The following is an 18,136-nucleotide window of genomic DNA, read 5'->3' as shown; positions in this document are numbered from 1 at the left end:
AAAGGGTAACATGCATGAGGCATGTATCCTAACTGGGAAGCCCAAGTCTGACCTGAAATTGGGTACTAGGATTCACTCCCATTCTCGGGCTGAACCACTGAACCATTTCCAGGTTGCAAATCCATCCTTGAAGGTGAGGAAACAAGGCTTCCAACTTTGATGCAGGCAAGCATTTAATTGGTGAGGAAATGGGAGTGGTGACAAACTATTGAGCACAGTTGTGAGATTGGAGGCAAAACATCATGGAAGCAGGTCATGTTCTGATTGTCCTTTCTTAAAGAAAGGAAAGATTCTGTGTTTTCAAACTGGCCAGAGCAGAAAAAGAACTAGAACCTGGGTTTGAGCATGATCTTGTTAATGTGATTAAATTCATTGCTGTGGAACAATTTTTGTTAATTCTTAATTCTTTAAAAGTCACATCAAACTTTTTCAATGTTGTCAACCCTGTTCATCATAGGCTGGAACTGTTCTGCTATCAAATTGTTCCCACAAGCCATCCTCACCTGCAGGCATCTCAGGCCGCTAGTAAGCAAGCTCTCAATAAGCTCCTTAAATTACATAAATGCACCTATTTAACAATGTGATTTTGCAGTAACCTAACTTTCCCATCTTCACAAAAGTTGGCAGAGTTGGACATAGAGGTAGCAGACCAGCAGCAGCGAGGTTGTCAATGTCAATTTTCTTGGTCAACCATCTTCATCAGGTCAACACACAATGTTTTAAACCACTCTAACTTAACTTGGGATTAGTTGCAGGTGTGACTTATTACATCATGTTTTCATATGTCGAACCAGTGTTCAGATATAGCCCAAAAAATGCATAAGACACAAACAAATATAGTTTTGAACTCTGCTCAACTATGTTAAAAAAAAAGGCTTTATTCCACGTCTGATACAAGTACTCTATATTAGTATTGGATACCAGTAGTGTATTCAAAATCCTCATCTTAAACAGCAGAAAAATTAAGCGAAATTAAAAACTTGGGAAGTACAACACATTTTCCTATTCAATTTCACACTTGCCAAATGCTATGGACTCAATGAACAAAATATGAGAAGATAATGGCACAATTTAGTTAAAGTTGCAAAATACACAAATGCCTGGATATCTGAAATAAGCGCAGAAAATGCTAGATATATACAACAGATCTGTCAGCATCAGTAAAGAGACAAACATGTTCGATACAAGACCATATAAATATATATTTCAAATTCTGGCCTGATGCTTTTAGCATATTTTTAATTACAATATTTTTAATATTGTGAATCCCTCGCAAAAACAGATATTAAGAAACATTCCACTCTGCAGCAATCTAAGAACTCCCAGGAATGTTTCTGGCAATGAAGACAGCCCCCATGTCAATCTTACCCCATCGTCCAAGTACTTACTGTGTTCATGTTGAAGTGTTCGAAAACAGTCCATGAGTGTGTTGCATTGACAACATTCTTTCAACAGTCTTGTGAACTCACACAGAGTTATGTAATTGCTGTGTTGATGATTGAATGTATCCACAATATTTGCAAAACAGTGATCAAGTTCAGCCACGTTTACAATCTTTGCAGAAATTCTCCCATCCTTTATAGACATAACTGTAAGAAAATTTGTTACTCAATATTTTAAAAATAAATACTTGTGGCTTTCTAATGTTTAACAACAAACAACATTTTCAGAACTTCAGAACTGATTTGGAATCCAGTGACAGGCTCACCCATATTCCACTATAATATGGAAGTTAAATCAGAATACAGCTTCCCTATTCACAACCATAATCAACTTGATTACGGCTGCCTACTCCAATACCTGATATTGTGGCATGTAGTACTATTTCTACATTCCACACACAATTAATGATAGAATGGTTACAGCACCAAAGGAGGCATTCATCCCATTGTGCCCATGCTGACTTTCTGCAAGAACATTTAAGTCAGTCCCATTTCCTGTAATTATTTTAAATTAACCAGTTCAGACATGTGATGCACCTCCAGGGTAGGCGGGTCTTGAACTGGCTCAGAGCCAGGGACACAACTTCTGTGCCAAGAGAACCTCCCATTTCCCTACAGAGCTATGATATGTTTTCTATTCAGATAATTATCCAGTGCCCACTTGAAAACCACAATCAAATACCGCAATCTCTCACACTGGATTTCAAATCTTAATGGATTAAAAAGGCTTTTCCTTGTGTCACCATTGCTAATTCCTTTGCTAATTACCTAAAAATCATTGTCCACTGGTTCTTGCACTTTTGCTAACAACGATAGTTCCTTTTTACTTAGTCTGGGCACGTACGATTTTGAGCCTCTATCAAATTGTCATCAGCCCTCTCTAAAGAGAACCACTCCAACTTCTATAACTATTGGATATATCTTGGATCTTTTATGCACTTCTCTAAAGATTTTATATCCTTTCCAAGTCTGTTCTCCAGAAATAGACAAAACACTTCAGTTGTGTTATTTTTATCCCAAGAAAACAAGGTAGCAACTATGTTATACTACTGAATGGGTGAAATGGGTTTGCAGACAATGAAATACCAATCTAAAACAATTTGAACTAGAAGGAGTTCAGAAAAGATTTATGAGGATGTTGCCAGAGTTGGGGGATTTGAGCTAAAGGGAGAGGCTGAATACGCTGGGGCTATTTTCCCTGGAGCGTTGCAGGCTGAGGGGTAATCTTATAAAGGTTTATAAAATCATGAGAGCCATGGACAGGGTAAAAAGACAAGGTCATTTCCACAGGGTGGGGGAGTCCAAAACTAGAGGGCATAGGTTTAATGTGAGAGTGGAAAGATTTAGAAGAGACCTAAAGGGCAACTTTTTCACGCAGAGGGTGGTGTATATATGGAATGAGCTCGGAGGAGGTACTCTTCTTCTTGGAATACTCCAAGTATACAAGGACAATGGATACCCAAAAAACTGGGTCAGAAGATACCGAGTACACGAATGACACCAGGAAGATACTGCACGTCCGGACACACTCATCACGCTACCATACATCAAGAACATATATGAACTGACCACGAGGTTCTTACGACCACTGGGCATCAGAGTAGCACACAAACCCACATCAACCCTACGCCAACTGCTAACCTGAACCAAAGACCCATTACGCACTATGGACAGGACCAAAGTAATATACAAGATCCCCTGCAAAGACTGCGACAAACATTACATTAGACAGGAAGAAAATTAGCCACAAGAGTACATGAACATCAACTAGCAACAAAAAGATGTGACCAATACTGACATCTCCATCCACATGGATAAGGAAAAACACCAGTTTCATTGGGACAACACCAGGATCCTGGGACAGGCCAAGCAGAGACAAGTACGGGAATTCCTAGAGGCCTGGTTGTCCACTAAGAAGGCCATCAACAAACACATATTAGACCCTATATATACTCCACTGTGAAGAAAAACCGGAAGTGAGGTAACACCAGAGTTTAAAGAACAGGTGGGAAAACACACCGGCGCTTCATCGAAGGCTGCACTGATGATGTTACCCAGCAGGGTAATGAAACGTCTGCAGAACAATGAACCAGCTCGGCAAGCCAACCAACCACAACATCCACAACCAGAGCGACAAACCTATTCAAAAACCTTACGGAAATGTTCTGTCATGGTTCTTAGAAGCAGGCACATATTGGATGCCAATATCCGTGGACTTGGTCTGTGTGTGTGGCCAGTACCCATGGTGAATGCCCTGAGATGTTGGCACCCGGTCTTCGACATAGAGATCCCTCAAAACAAGCAACAAGCTAAATTCGATAGGTATCCACTTGATTTCATTTCCATGTTGAATTTTCTCTAACTTGTTTGACATGTTCGGAAAGATAGGGAGCTGAATATTAATATATTAATGAGGCAAGTTAACCAGGCATTTGACAAGCAATAACTCCCTTATTTGACAACTAGCCACTGCCTAGCGAGAAGAATGCTATGCCACTTGTCCAAAGCATTAAAGGCGGAGCAAGATGCTCCCGACATGGAAGCAGACCTTGCTAAACATCTCATCCATTTCTCCTACAAATTCCTCCATAGCCCACATTGCTCAGACCTCTATAACATTCTGCCCATTATCAATGATCATGATATTGCTATTTCACTTGAACAGGTCAATTTAGAGCACTATGATACTTTTCATTAAAACAATAATTAAAGTGCAGCATGATGATCAGATTTTTATCCCTACAATAACAACATAGCTCTTACTTTACTTGACTAATTATATTTAGTCCTTTCCCATTTTAATGCTATCCAATTGGACAAGATTGAGAGATGCAATTGAGTCTTTAAAGAACCATCTATGAGCTGCAAATTGCAGATTCCCATCTGAGGATCTTTTACTGGGTAACACTGGGTCAGTATAACTCCACACCTTCAATCTATTTCAATTCCAAGTCTCTTCTCAAGGTTTTAGCTGAACAAAACTCGCGAAAGAGCACAGCAAAGCAGGCAACAACTTCTGGAGTTGTGTGTTGAACTGCACATCTGTGGAATGGACTGTCCAATCTATTCCATAATAATGGAGCGTGCTCACTGTGTCACCATTACTCCAACACAAAATCCGAGCCATTATTTCTAAAGGTTTCCAAACTAAATGACATAGAAATCTACATGTGCAAAGATCATATTTGTCTGACATGAAATCACAATGTATTCCTAAAATAATACACTCAAATTGCCTCACTCCAGAAAACATAACCACAGATCGAACCATTCCATAATGCCAAGTTTATTATTCTTAATTTGGATTTAAGAGGAATGAAATATAAAAGACAGTAATATTGAAAACACTAAAAATGGAAACATGACCTCAGCTTGTTGGCTAGTCTACCGAAATAATCATGCATGTTGTTTAGTAACCAGACAGAGGGCATGGGAAAGTAACAAGGCTGAGCAACACAAATAAGGTATTAACAAAATGTACCTTCTGTTGGACGTCGCAATTGTCGTGCAGACTGTGGAATCATCAGGGGCTCTTGCTGCGAAGAACAAAGATAAATCTTTACCATATAATATTATCACATCATTAATTTCCATGCAGAAAAGAGATTACTCCATGGAACACAACACAACACACTTCATAAAAAGGCTGAGACTGAATCCTAATAACTGCATAAAATCTACAGAGTGAATAAAACAAACACCACAGAAGTTTGTGAAAGTGATATAGTAAATGCAATAGTAAAACATAGTAAATAAGAAGGAAATTGTATCATGTAGATTTTAATTTGACCCATATTGAACTTAAACTAGATCAAATAATCAAATATTAAATTTATTTTTGTAAGTTAAGCTATTCATCTAAACAACAGAAAGACAGCATGGCAGGGCAGCCAAGTCCTACTGAATGCATCTTCTGTGCCATGTGGGAAGTCAAGAGGCTTTATGTGTGCTGAAAAACCATGAGTATGAAAAATTATCAACTCAGGGAGAATAGTGGAGATGAATGCATGATTGAAGAGATGATGCAGAAGGGGACAGCTTTAGATTCCTGGGGCATTACATGGTTCTGGAGGTGGTGGTACCTGCCAAAGCCAAATCGTTTACAGCTCAACAGAGCAGGAACCAATGCTAAAGGAGCAAAGATGAAAGTGGATGATAGAAAATTAGCAAGTAGGTATGGAAGGTAGAGAAAACAAAGACTAGAACATAGACAAAAATGAAGCAGGTGATTCGTACGTGGAATGAACTGCCAGAGGAAGTGGTAGATGCAGGTACAGTTACAACATTTAAAGGACATTTGGATAGATACATGAATAGCGAGGTTTACAGGGAGAGGGGCCAAACAGAGGCAAGTGGGACTAGTTTACTTTGAGAAACTTGGTTGGCATGAATGAGTTGGACTAAAGGGTCTGTTTCTGTGCTGTATGACTCTGTGACTCTATAATTCATTACACCTGGATGAAATATATCCCAGGCTGCGAAAAGAAACAAAAGAGAAAATAACAGAGGTTCTGACTATCATTTTCCAAATCCGACGACAGGTGTAGTGCCAGAGGTCTAGAGGACTGTGAACATTATACCATGAGATTAAGGGGTAGACGAAGTATATGTGGCTGGAGAAGCAGCTAATGTTCAATGCCAAGGTTACCAACAGCTTCTGCTCTCACAGTTGTGATGCCACCAGAAATGGATCTCACAGGAAAAGAGTTCAGTATGTGGTCAGAAGTCTGACTCAGAATTTGAGCTGTTCTACTTGGGTAGCAATCTTCCCTGGCCAGTCCTTCAACAGTTGACGGTTGTCTTGATTTTCGGAGGAAGGTTGAAACTTGGGTCTTTGCCACTCAGAACAGTTACCAGGTTGCAGTTGGTGACATTTGCAGTGAACCAGGATGTATATCATCAACAGGCAGGGCCATGATCAGTTTGTACGGAATAGAGTCTGTTTCGGTAATGACTACAAGTCATCAGATTCACGCATCGTTTTTCGTTGATGTGTCAGAAGGAGTGTTTTGTTAGCTGTCAGTCAGTGGCATTCTTTGCGTGGGATGGGATGTTTTCAATGTGGATATCAAGTTCAGTGTAGCCTAGCACAGGAAGCCACTCAAACTAATTTGGCTTCATAATTGCAGAAATAATACATGCATTTGTTAACTTATCCCAGGCCGATTACAATCCACAGTACTGCTGTGTGAAAACCCCACATCTAATTGACTCCATGATCAGCACTGACAATTCTATATGCATATTGCTTTCAAGTCAACTATAAATATGATTCCACAGGGTTCAGACCCTGAGTTGGTTTTCTTCAGTATATCTACCCACAGGCCCCACATCCACAAAGTCATAGTTCTTCTCATATGTTTACTACTTGTTCTGGCTTTCGAGGCTGAAGAACTCCAGGATATTGAGAAAACAGTCAACGGAAGATGTATATTCTCTGGAAGCCTATTTTAGAGATTGGTAATTTCAATCAAATTCTGCAAAGATTGCCATTTCCGTTTTCCCCTTGAACAACTCAAAGACCAAAAGAACTTCAGGTTCAGTTCTGTGGCCAACTACTCCCCCCGACCCAAGTTTAAAATACTTTGGCATCACACTTAACCATGTGCTAACCTATGAGCATAAATGCTAGAGTCAAAATTAAGATGACAGTGAATCTGATATAGAAACTGGGGCTGGATTACTTCACTTGCCATGGTACAGCCATCAGCCGAGGATTGGTCCTGTTTCAAAGGGGTTCACAAGTGCCACACAAACATAGCAGAAATCCAGCTCCAGGAAACCAAAGATCAGGTCATTACAATCTCAAGTCTTAGGCAAGTTGTTAGAAAGACATGAATTAATCAGATAAATGCAAGATGTTGCATTTTGTTAAGACAAACGAGGACAGGACTTACACAGTTAATGGTATAGCCCTGGGGAGCACTGTGGAACAGAGAGCCCTGGAGTGCAGGTAGATAGTTCCTCGAAAGTGGAGTTGCAAGTAGACAGGGTGGTGAAGAAGGCATTTGACACGCTTGCTTTCAGCAGTCACAGTATTGAGAACTGAGTTCTGAGGAAGGGTCACCGGACCCAAAACGTTAACTCTGTTTTTCCCTTCACAGATGCTGCCTGACCTGCTGAGCTTTTCCAGCAACTTTGTTTTTGTTTTTGTTACTGAGTACGGGAGTTGGGACGTCATGTTACAGCTGTACAAGACATTGGTAAGGCCATGTTTGTTATTTTCCTGATTACCTTGCATATTATTTCTATGAAATAATCACCCAATGCCGTCCTAAATGCCTCAGTTGAGCCTGCCTCCACCACATTTCCCATCAGTGCATTCCATACCCTAATTACTTGCTGTGTGAAACACTCTTTACTCACATTACCTTCGCTTCTTTAGCACATCACTTTAGGTCTATATCCTTTCATTCTTGTTCCTTTTATGAGCTGGAATAGCTTCTCCCCATCTGCTCTATTCAGTCTGTTCATGATTTTGAAAACCTCTATCAAATTTACTCTCAACCTTCTTCTCTCCAAGGAGAACAGTCCCAGCTTCTTCAATCTGTTGTCATAACTGAAGTTTCTCATTCTCTGAACCACCCTTGTAAATCACTTCTGCAAGCTCGCCAATGCATTCACGTTTTTCCTATAATGTGGCACCCACAATTGCATACAATATTCCAGCTAAAGACAAATAAATGTTTCATACAAGTTTAACATCACCCCCTTGCTCTTGTACTCTATGCCCCTATTAACAAAGCTGAGTGCACTGCATATTTTGTTTATTGTGCATTCCACCTGACCTGTCACCTTTAATGATCTGTGCACACGTACACCCAGGTATCTTTGCTCCTTCCACCTCCCCCTTTAAAATTGTACGTCCTACTTCATAATGTTTTTCAATGTTCTTCCTACAAAAGTGCATCACCTCACACTTCTCTGCATTGAACCTCATTTGTCACCTATCTGCCTACTCCACCAACTTGTCAATGTCCTTTTGGAATTCCACACTGTGCTTCTCACAGTTTACAATTATTCAAAGTTTTGTGTCAACTGCTTTGTATTTATAGGAAATGGCCAAAAGATCATAGGGAATTTGAAAAGAAGATTTCACTCAGAGATAGTGAGAATTTGGAACTCATGGCCTAAAAAGATAGAAGAGACATAAACAATCATCACATTTTTAAAAATAAGAAATATACATGATTAGGCTAACTAAATGTTTGTGGCTGGATTCCACAGTGAAGATGAGCTCGACCTACCCCCAATCCCCAGCATCAAAACTGAGTGCCAGCCAATCTCTGCTGAGCAGACTTTACCTGCTTTAGTATTACAGCTGACAGGAATTAAATTGTTAGGAGATGAGACTTCCATCATTCTCCAGGCATAGGGTGGATACAGAAAAGAAAATTGGAGGCCGGGAGGAAAGCCTCCGAATGATACCTGGGGTTTAGAAATCTCAATGCTACTGTCCCTCACCCTTTCGCTGGGTTGCATGTCAGATGCAGACCTCTGCTGCCACCCATTAAATCAAAACAGCGGTGGGGTGGATGAGGCATTAATTAACACTTCAAAGCTTTTAAATTGGATCCATGGGCAAGCAGCCCACCCTCTGCTCATGAAACTGATACAGCAGCATGAGCTTTTTTTTTATTTATTCATTTTTGTAAGATGCGTGCATCGCTGGTTGGCCAGCATTTCTTGCCCATCCCTAGTTGCCCTTGAGAAGGTGGTGGTGAGCTGCCTTCTTGAACCATTGTAGTCTACCTACTATGGGTTGACCCACAATGCCATTAGGGAGGGAATTCCAGGATTTTGACCCAGCAACAGTTAAGGAACAGCAATATGTTTCCAAGTCAGGATGATGCATGGCTCGGAGGGGAACTTGAAGGTGGTGGTGTTCCCATATATCTGCTGCCCTTGCCCTTCTAGAAAATGGTTGTGGGTTTGGAAGGTGCTGTCTGAGGATCTTTGGTGAATTTGATGAATATCTTGTAGATAGTACACACTGCTGCTACTGGGCATCGATGGTGGAGGGAGTGAATGCTTGTGGATGTAGTGCCTATCAAGCAGGCTGCTTTGTCCTGGATGGTGTCAAGCTTCTTCAGTGTTGTTGGGGCTGCACTCATCCAGGCAAGTGGGGAGTATTCCATCACACTCCTCACTTCTGCCTTGTAGATGGTGGACAGGCTTTGGGGAGACAGGGGACGTTAGGCATCACAGTCTTCCCAGCCTCTGACTTGCTCTTGTAGCCACTGTGCTTAACTGGTGAGTCCAATTGAGTTTTTGGTCAATGATAACCCCCTAATGTTGATAGTGGAGGATTCAGTGATGATAACACTATTGAATGTCAAGGGACAGTGGTTAGATTGACCCCTGTTCATGATGGTCATAGCCTGGCATTTGTGTGGCATGAATGTTACTTGCCACTTATCAGCCCAAGCCTGGATATTGTCCAGATCTTGTTGCATTTGCACACGGACTTCTTCAGTATCTGAGGAGTCGCGAATAGTGCTTAATAGTGTGAAATCAACAGTGAACATCCCCACTTCTGATCTTATGATGGAGGGAAGGTCATCGATGGAGCCGATGAAGATGGTTGGGCCAAGGACATGACCCTGAGGAACTCCTGCAGAGATGTCCTGAAGCTGAGATGACTGACCTCCAACAACCACGACCATCTTCCTATGTGTCAGGTATGACTTAACCAGTGGAGGGTTTGCCGCCGGATTCCCATTGATTCCAGTTTTGCTAGGGCTCCTCGATGCCACACTCGGTCAAACACAGGCTTGACGTCAAGGGCTGTCACTCTCACCTCACCTCTGGAATTCAGCTCTTTTGTCCATAGTTGAACCAAGGCTGTAATGAAGTCAGGAGCTGAGTGGCCCTGGTGGAACCCAAACTGGGCATCATTGAGCAGGTTATTGCTGAGCAGGTGCTGCTTGATAGCACTGTTGAAGACACCTTCCAACACTTTACTGATGATCAAGGGTAGACTGATGGGGCACTAATTGGCCGGGTTGGATTTGTCCTGCTTTTTATGTACAGGACATGCTTGGGCAATTTTCCACATTGTAGATGTCAGTGTTGTAACTGTACTGGAACAGCTCGACGAGGGGAATGGTAAGTTCTGGAGCACAAGTCTTCAGTACTACTGCCAGAATGTTGTCAGGGCCCATAGCCTTTGGAGTATCCAGTGTCTCCAACTGCTTCTTGATATCATGTGGAGTGAATCGAATTGCCTGAAGACTGGTTTCTGTAATGCTGGGGATTACTGGAAGAGGCTGAGATGGATCATCCATTCAACACTTCTGGCTGAAGATTGCTGCCAAAGCTTCACATTTTTTAATGCTTTTAATGTTTTTAATGCTAGTGTCAATCTATATCTAATAAACTATCTTTAAGAAAAGGAGAGAATAAAAAGTCGAGGACCGAAACACAAAGTAAAGACCTAACTTTTACTTTGAAGACTAGAAATACTCTCCAATTCTATTGATAAATTAGCTGTTTTGTTTGGCAAAAGCAACCAAACACTTCTTTCATTCCTCCAAATAACTCCTTGAAGTGCTCAACTCCAGTATTCTAGTGTAAATTGCACTCAAGTTCAAAGTCATACTGAGTTGATTATACCCAAAATAAAAGGTCTACTGAGTAACTTAATAGAGATTCAATTTAAGTTGATTCTCAATTAGCTGCTCTTTCATTGGAGCCTTGGGGGATAAAAAAAGGCTGGCAACTACAGAATTCAAATTATTTCAGTTTAGTGCCTCTACAAACTACAAACTAAATTAGGCTAAATTAGATTTCTATAAAATAAATATTTAAACTTCTTACCAACAAAAGTATACACTCCGTACTAGATTGGTAGGCTAGAAAGTGTAAAACTAGCATATGCATTGCAAGTTAATTCTTAATAATTTACTTTGCAGAGGAAATGTTTGAAAGGAAAGGCTGACTTATTAAAATACACAAAAAGTATAATTTGGAATTGTTATGATACTTTTAAAATCTTTCAATTTTTAGTTATGAAATTAGTTTTGGGAAATGGAGCTATCATGGACAATGAAGAAGGTTACCTCAGAGTACAACGGGATCTTGATCAGATTAGCCAATGGGCTAAGGACTGGCAGAGGCAGTTTAATTTAGATAAACATGACGTACTGCATTTTGGAAAGGCAAATCAGGGCAGGACTTATACACTTAATGGTAAGGTCCTGGAAAGTGTTGCTGAACAAAGAGACCTTTGAGTGCAGGTTTATAGTTCCTTGAAAGTGGAGTCACAGGTAGATAGGATAATGAAGAAGGCATTTGGTACGCTTGCCTTTATTGGACAGTCCATTGAGTATAGGAGTTGGGAGGTCATGTTGCAACTGTACAGGACCATTGGTTAAGCCACTATTGGAAAACTGTGCAATTCTAGTCTCCCTGCTATAGGAAGGTTGTTGTGAAACTTGAAAGGGTTCAGAAAAGATTTACAAGGACGTTGCCAGGGTTGGAGGATTTTAGCTATAGGGAGAGGCTAAGTAGACTGGGGCTATTTTCCCTGGAACGTCAGAGGCAGAGGCGTGACCATTTGGAGGTTTGTAAAATCATGAGGGGCATGGATAAGATAAATAGACAAGATCTTTTCCAAGAGGTGGGGAAGTCTAAAACTAGAGGGCATAGGTTTAATGTGAGAGGGGAAAGATTTAAAAGGGATCTAAAGGGCAACTGTTTCATGCAGAGGGTGGTGCATGTTTGGAATGAGCTGCCAATGGAATTGGTGGAGGCTGCTACAATTACAACATTTAAAAGCCTCCGCATGGGTAAATAAATAAGAGGGGTTTAGAGGGATATAGGCCAAATGCTGGTAAATGGGACTAGATTTATTTAGGATATCTGGTCGGCATGGATGAGTTGGACTGTATATCTTTATGACTCTATGATTCTAAATAAAAATGTTTGATCTTAAATCACAACTTTTTATTTCTAAACTATGTAAAGCATTTTATGTTCCCAAAGTCATGATACATGATCAGGACGCACCCCCATTTTGACAGTAACATCTCAGATTACTACTGCAACTGGAGTTTGTGTTGGTAAACCTACCAACAAAGGGAATAGATTGTACGCTGAAGGCAGGCTGTCTACACCCTAGGGGTGTAAATATCAGGGGTGAACCTACCCCCTCTCACCCCAATTTAATTATACGGCTGGTGGGCCTTTGAAGTATGATGCTGTAACTTTTTAACATTTAAAGCGGTTGACCTCACATATGCCTGCATGGAATTCCATTTGTCATGGTTTAGTCCATTCACTCAATCTATCCATATCTCATCGTAATTTTAGGTTTCCACGTACACTGGTTTTAATACCATGGATTTTTGCGCCATCAATAAACTCACAGAAGTAGCTGTCTATCTCATCACTGAAGTTATTAATAAGTGCAGCGAATTATTGAGTCACCATTGTGAACCAGTACACCACTGGTTGTACCCTATGAATTAAAGTGTATAATTGTTCCTACTCTCTGCTTCCACTTAGCCAATTTCCTAACCAGCTCCATAATTGGCCTTCAATTGCACCAGCTTCACCATTTGTCAATATTCACTTATGAGAAGTTTATTAAATGACTTCTGGAAATTAAGAAAATAATATTAAGAGCCATTCCCCAGTCCACAACTTTCATCACCACTTCAGATTCTTCAATCAAGTTTGTCAGATATGACATTCCATACTAATGCTTCCCACAATTTATTGCAGTGTGACCCTATTTTCATACCTTGGATTTTGTGTGACCCTGGCTGAAAATTTGAAGGGTTTATAAAATTTATTGTGTGGTTGGAGAGGCCGCATTTCCCCCTCCCACCTCTGCTTTCCTTCACCAATCCCTATCTCTCCCTCCTTTTGGCATCCTCATCTGTCTCTCCCCTCGGGTAGTTGATGAAAAAACTGGCAAAATGAACACTTACTGTTACACACAAGTTCTAACACAAATTAATCAGACTCCATTGTGCAGTCAGTTACACTACACCCTCCAGTTGAAAAATTGTGAGCATTTTAAAGGGCCACACAGCTTGCATTGCTACTTTGAAGCTCATATCCCAAAAGTTCATCTTGCAACCCCACTGGGAATCACAAACCCATTTTGGGAAGCCCTGTACTATACAAATTCATGCTGGCTCTATCTAATCACTTGATAGCTCAATTTTCAAAGTGTTCAGCCATTCTATCCTTAAGTTGAGACTCTACTAATTTCCTGACAGCTGACAACTAGTTCACTGCTCTGTAATTCCCTAGTTTCCCATCACGCCTTTCTTAAAAATAGTGGTGACTTGAAGTTTTCCAATCTAAACTAAATGCTCCCAAATTGAGAAAACCTTGCAAGATTGTGGTTAGGGCATTTGGCAATGCTGGGGGAAATGTAGGGTTCCATGGATGAGAAACCAGATGGGAAAAGGGTAGAGTTTCCAATAAGTAGGGCACCAGGTGGGTAGGATGCCGGGTCAATAGGGTGCCAGCTGGGTAGAGGGTAGGGTACAAAGTGAGTAGCGCGCCATGGTGCAAGGAGTCAAGGTAAGTGATACAGTGACTAGGGTAGGTAAGAGTGGGAGAAACTGGGTCCAGCAGGGTGTGGGGAGGGTAGGGGTTGACTCTGTAGAATTCGCGTTTGGTGGGCCAAGGTGGGTGGGTGGGGTTGCGGTGTGGAATGTCGGGTCAGGTCTGCAATTTCCGGAGCAATTGCTTTGCCAGCCAAACTGCGCTCCACGACCCACTCTCCATGCTTGTTTTCTGCGAGGTTCTGGTACTGTGCCAGTCTGTAAAGCTATGCTCTGTTGATACTACGGAATCTGACTCCAATGACGTGCAATTCATTGTAACCTAAAATAAAAAAATAAAGTACTGAGCGCAAAACCAGTTGCAAACACGTTTTTTTTTACAACCAATCAGGGCATTAATGTCAGAGGAGTTACAGCACCAGACCAAACACTGACACCATGTTCGCCTACACAAAGTGATTGGAGACAATCTTATGGTAAAAAGTAGCTAAACTGTATTAATAAACGTATTAGCAACAATTGCGTACATATCCTTCAAATAGAAATAGAGGATAAACTAAAAGTTGGAAGAAATTCCATGCTATCGCAAAATTGAGCCCAAATAAGACAACGTCAGCTTTCTACACAAGTCTGCAATCCTCCACTTTTTTTTTTGAGGGGGTGGGGAATCCTTGTTTATGTGAAGTTTACGGCCGGGAGAGTGCAATGGCAAATCTGACCTCCTTTATATTTTCCAATCCCCTCCGCTGTTCATTAGAGGCTTTTCTAAGTGTCTGCACCAACCTCAGCTTCAGTGTCGGGATGCTCTGGGCGCCAAGGACAGCAGCAACAACAGCAGGAGTTGCAGTAGCGTGACATCTCCTGAGATCTGGAAATTTTTTTCTCCGAACGCCCTTCCGAATGCGCAAAGCACGGAACTCCCCGTCAAAGTTATAGAACGAATCCGTGCAGCGCTGTAATCATTTCGAATCGCTTAGCACCGATAGCTGTGGCCCGGCGCGGTCTGTCTTGTTAAATCTGGCAGCTTCAGGGATACTCTTCCGGCGATGAGTGTGGAAAGCGGTGAACCATCAGCAATACAATGGCAGAGGAGAAACCCTGTCCCACGGTGCCTGCCCCAGCTGCGCTTCAGCGTAGAATGTGCAAAATAACAAAACCGCCTGCCAGTTGGCAAAATGGGGTGGGCTTAAAAAAGTACCCGCAAGAGGCGACACCAAAAAGATATAAATGCAATGGGGGAGGAAGAGCTCGCCAATGTGAAATCTTTCCTCCCAGGCGGCTATTTCTACAATTATGAGCCAGATTTTGCGGTCAGTGGCCAACAGAAGAACTCACTCTTTCTTTAGACTTATGGGATTTTGTGCCTATTACGCTTTGACTTGAGATAAAATAGTGTCAAAATGGCACTCTACAGGGCACCTGGCCGAACTGAAAAACCAAGGCATGTCTGTAAATTAAGGGGACTTGCAATTCAACTGTTACTCATGACTTTTTTTAATTAAAAAAAAACCATCTAGTGTGATAGATCCAATATGTGGAAGTTACATTAGTTAATTCTGAACATCGGAAAGAGGAAGGTCCTCCACCAATCCGTTCTGGCATTGTGGAACCAACCCCTGATCAATGAGGCCCACCTGAGGCCTTAGAGAAAGTTGACAACTTCCAGTAACTCGGGAGTGTCCTGTTAGCCAAAGCAGCTATTGATGAAGAGGTCCAGCATCGCCGCCAGTCTGCTTGAGCAGCCTTTGGCTGAGGAAAAGGGTGCTCAAGAACAAAAACATCAGATCGGACGCCAAGATCATGGTTTACAGAGCTGTGATAGTTCCTGCCTTCCCATATAGCTCTGTTTACAGCAGGCACCTCAAGGCACTGGAGCAGTACCAGCAATGCTGCCCGTGCAAGATCCTGCAAACCCACTGGGAAGAAAGATGCACCAACATCAGCATCCTCAACCAGGCCAACATCCCCAGCATCAAGGCACTGACCACCCTTGATTGGCTACAGTAGGCTGGGCACATTGTCCGCATGACCAACATGAGAATCCCCAAGCAGATGCTTTACTCCCAACTTCGAAACAGCAGGCAAGACCCAGGCAGACAGAAGAAACACTTCAGTGATATCCTCAAGATCTCACTGGCATTCCTACAGCCACCTGGGAATCACTGGCCCAAGACCATCCAAAGTGGAGAAGGAACATCCGGGCGGCCATCGAGCACCTCAAGATTAGCCATCAGGAAAAAGCAGAAGCCAATTATGAATAGCAAAAGGATCTTGCTGCCACACCAACGTCCCACCCATCCCTTTCTGTGACCACCACCTGCCCCAAGTGTAAGAGAGCCTGCAGGAGCCTCATCGGTCTGCAGGGCCACCTGTGGACTAACTCCTAGAGTGGAAGAGTGTCATCCTCATCTGCAAGGGACTGCCAATGAAGAGGAGTTAATTCAGTGTTGACTCTGTACAGAAAGCAAACTAAAGTGAAGGAGAGGAAAGCAGAATTAAGTAAGAAATACAAGACAGAAATAAAACCACTTTTAGATGAGGTTGAATGTATATGAATATTAAGTTTCTAAATGAGATACTGTTATAGTGAAATTTGTGTAGAACTACATCAGCTCAAACAATATTTTCCTGATTTCTACATAGCAACAAGAGTCCACCAGTCAGTCCTTCAAGCCTGCTCCAATGTTCAATCAGATAGTGGTTGATCTGATTTTAACCTCAGTTCTACATTGTTGCACATCTCCAATAATCTTTCACCCCCATTTTTGTGTTTATCTATGCACTCTTGGATGTCAGAAGTTGCCATTGTGTTCTCTCTTTATTAACAGTTAGCACAGGTAGCCACATTGTTATTTAGACACAACATTTCGGCTGTTACATAATTCAATGTCAAATTACAGTAAGTAAAATAAAGATTGGGAAAGAAAGACTGGATGAACAGAGAGAGAGAGGAGGCAGAAAGCAATATTGTACTTTAAAAGAAACTGCAATATTGATTAACATCTCTAGGAATGAGACATCATAGTTTTCAGTACCATGTTTAGTGGCTACCTGGTAAGTACACTGCAACTTAATTCCCTTCAGGAATTTAACTTTCAGGACTCTCAAAGAGACATCATTATTATGCCGTTTCTTGTACAACAGTATAATCACGTGTTGACTTACACCTTCAACTTCACATATGCTTGCTGAGAAGTTGAAATTCCATTCATATTTATTGCTTGATAACTCCGAATATAGTTAGCCTTACTGTTATTTCTACTGTAAAATCTAAGCCATTTAATGATCTCTCTGAGTAGTGTGATAATACTATTGTTTTAAAAGGTATATTGAGTCTGGACTTTTTTTATGACATAAGGATGAGACAGAGGTACCCTGCAGTCTGCTTAAAGGCAAAAAAGTAAACAGCTTGTAAGGCTTGAGGTAACAAGGTGTACAGCTGGATGAACACAGCAGGCCAAGCAGCATCAGAGGAGCAGGAAAGCTGACATTTCGTGCCTAGAATCTTCTTCAGAAATGGGGGAGGGGAAGGGGGTTCTGAAATAAATAGGGAGAGAGGGAGTGATAGATAGAAGATGGATAAAGGAGAAGATAGGTGGAGAGGAGACAGACAGGTCAAAGAGGCAGGGATGGAGCCAGTAAACGTGAGTGTAGGTGGGGAGTCAGGGAGGGGATAGGTCAGTCCAGGGAGGACGGACAGGTGAAGGGGGCGGGATGAGGCTAGTAGGTAGGAGATGGGGGTGGGGCTTGAGGTGGGAGAAGGGGATAGGTGGGAGGAAGGACAGGTTAGGGAGGCGGGGACAAGCTGGGCTGGTTTTGGGATGCGGTTGGGGGAGGGGAGACTTTGAAGCTTGTGAAGTCCACATTGATACCATTGGGCTGCAGGGTTCCCGAGCGAAATATGAGGTGCTGTTCCTGCAACCTTCGGGTGGCATCGTTGTGGCACTGCAGGAGGCCCAGGATGGACATGTCGTCTAAGGAATAGGAGGGGGAGTTGAAATGGTTCCCGACTGGGAGGTGCAGTTGTTTAGTGCGAACCGAGCATAGGTGTTCCGCAAAGCGGTCCCCAAGCCTCTGCTTGGTTTCCCCGATGTGGAGGAGGCCACAACAAGAACAGCGGATACAGTATACCACATTAGCAGATGTGCAGGTGAACATCTGCTTGATGTG

At 42.0% G+C, this 18,136-nt stretch overlaps 1 protein-coding gene across 3 annotated transcripts in view; it reads right to left on the bottom strand.

Moving 5' to 3' along the window:
- Positions 1–18,136, bottom strand: part of LOC125485089 — a 39,215-nt gene that overhangs the window by 6,118 nt on the left and 14,961 nt on the right. Inside the window, exons 1-3 of one of the 3 annotated variants that reach the window (XM_048606167.1) lie at positions 14,750–15,192; positions 4,924–4,978; positions 1,389–1,589 (exon numbers count right to left, since the gene is read on the bottom strand). In XM_048606167.1, coding sequence (XP_048462124.1) covers positions 1,389–1,589; positions 4,924–4,978; positions 14,750–14,824 — 331 coding nt within the window. In that variant the 5' untranslated portion in view covers positions 14,825–15,192. Of the gene's footprint in view, positions 1–1,388; positions 1,590–4,923; positions 4,979–14,749; positions 15,193–18,136 lie in introns of those variants that run through there. The other 2 variants (XM_048606175.1, XM_048606182.1) reach the window with 2 other exon arrangements.

Source organism: Rhincodon typus, chromosome 2 (genome assembly GCF_021869965.1).
Source record: "Rhincodon typus isolate 14 chromosome 2, sRhiTyp1.1, whole genome shotgun sequence".
Classification (NCBI taxonomy): domain Eukaryota; kingdom Metazoa; phylum Chordata; class Chondrichthyes; order Orectolobiformes; family Rhincodontidae; genus Rhincodon; species Rhincodon typus.
This window is presented reverse-complemented; position numbering and strand designations above follow the sequence as displayed.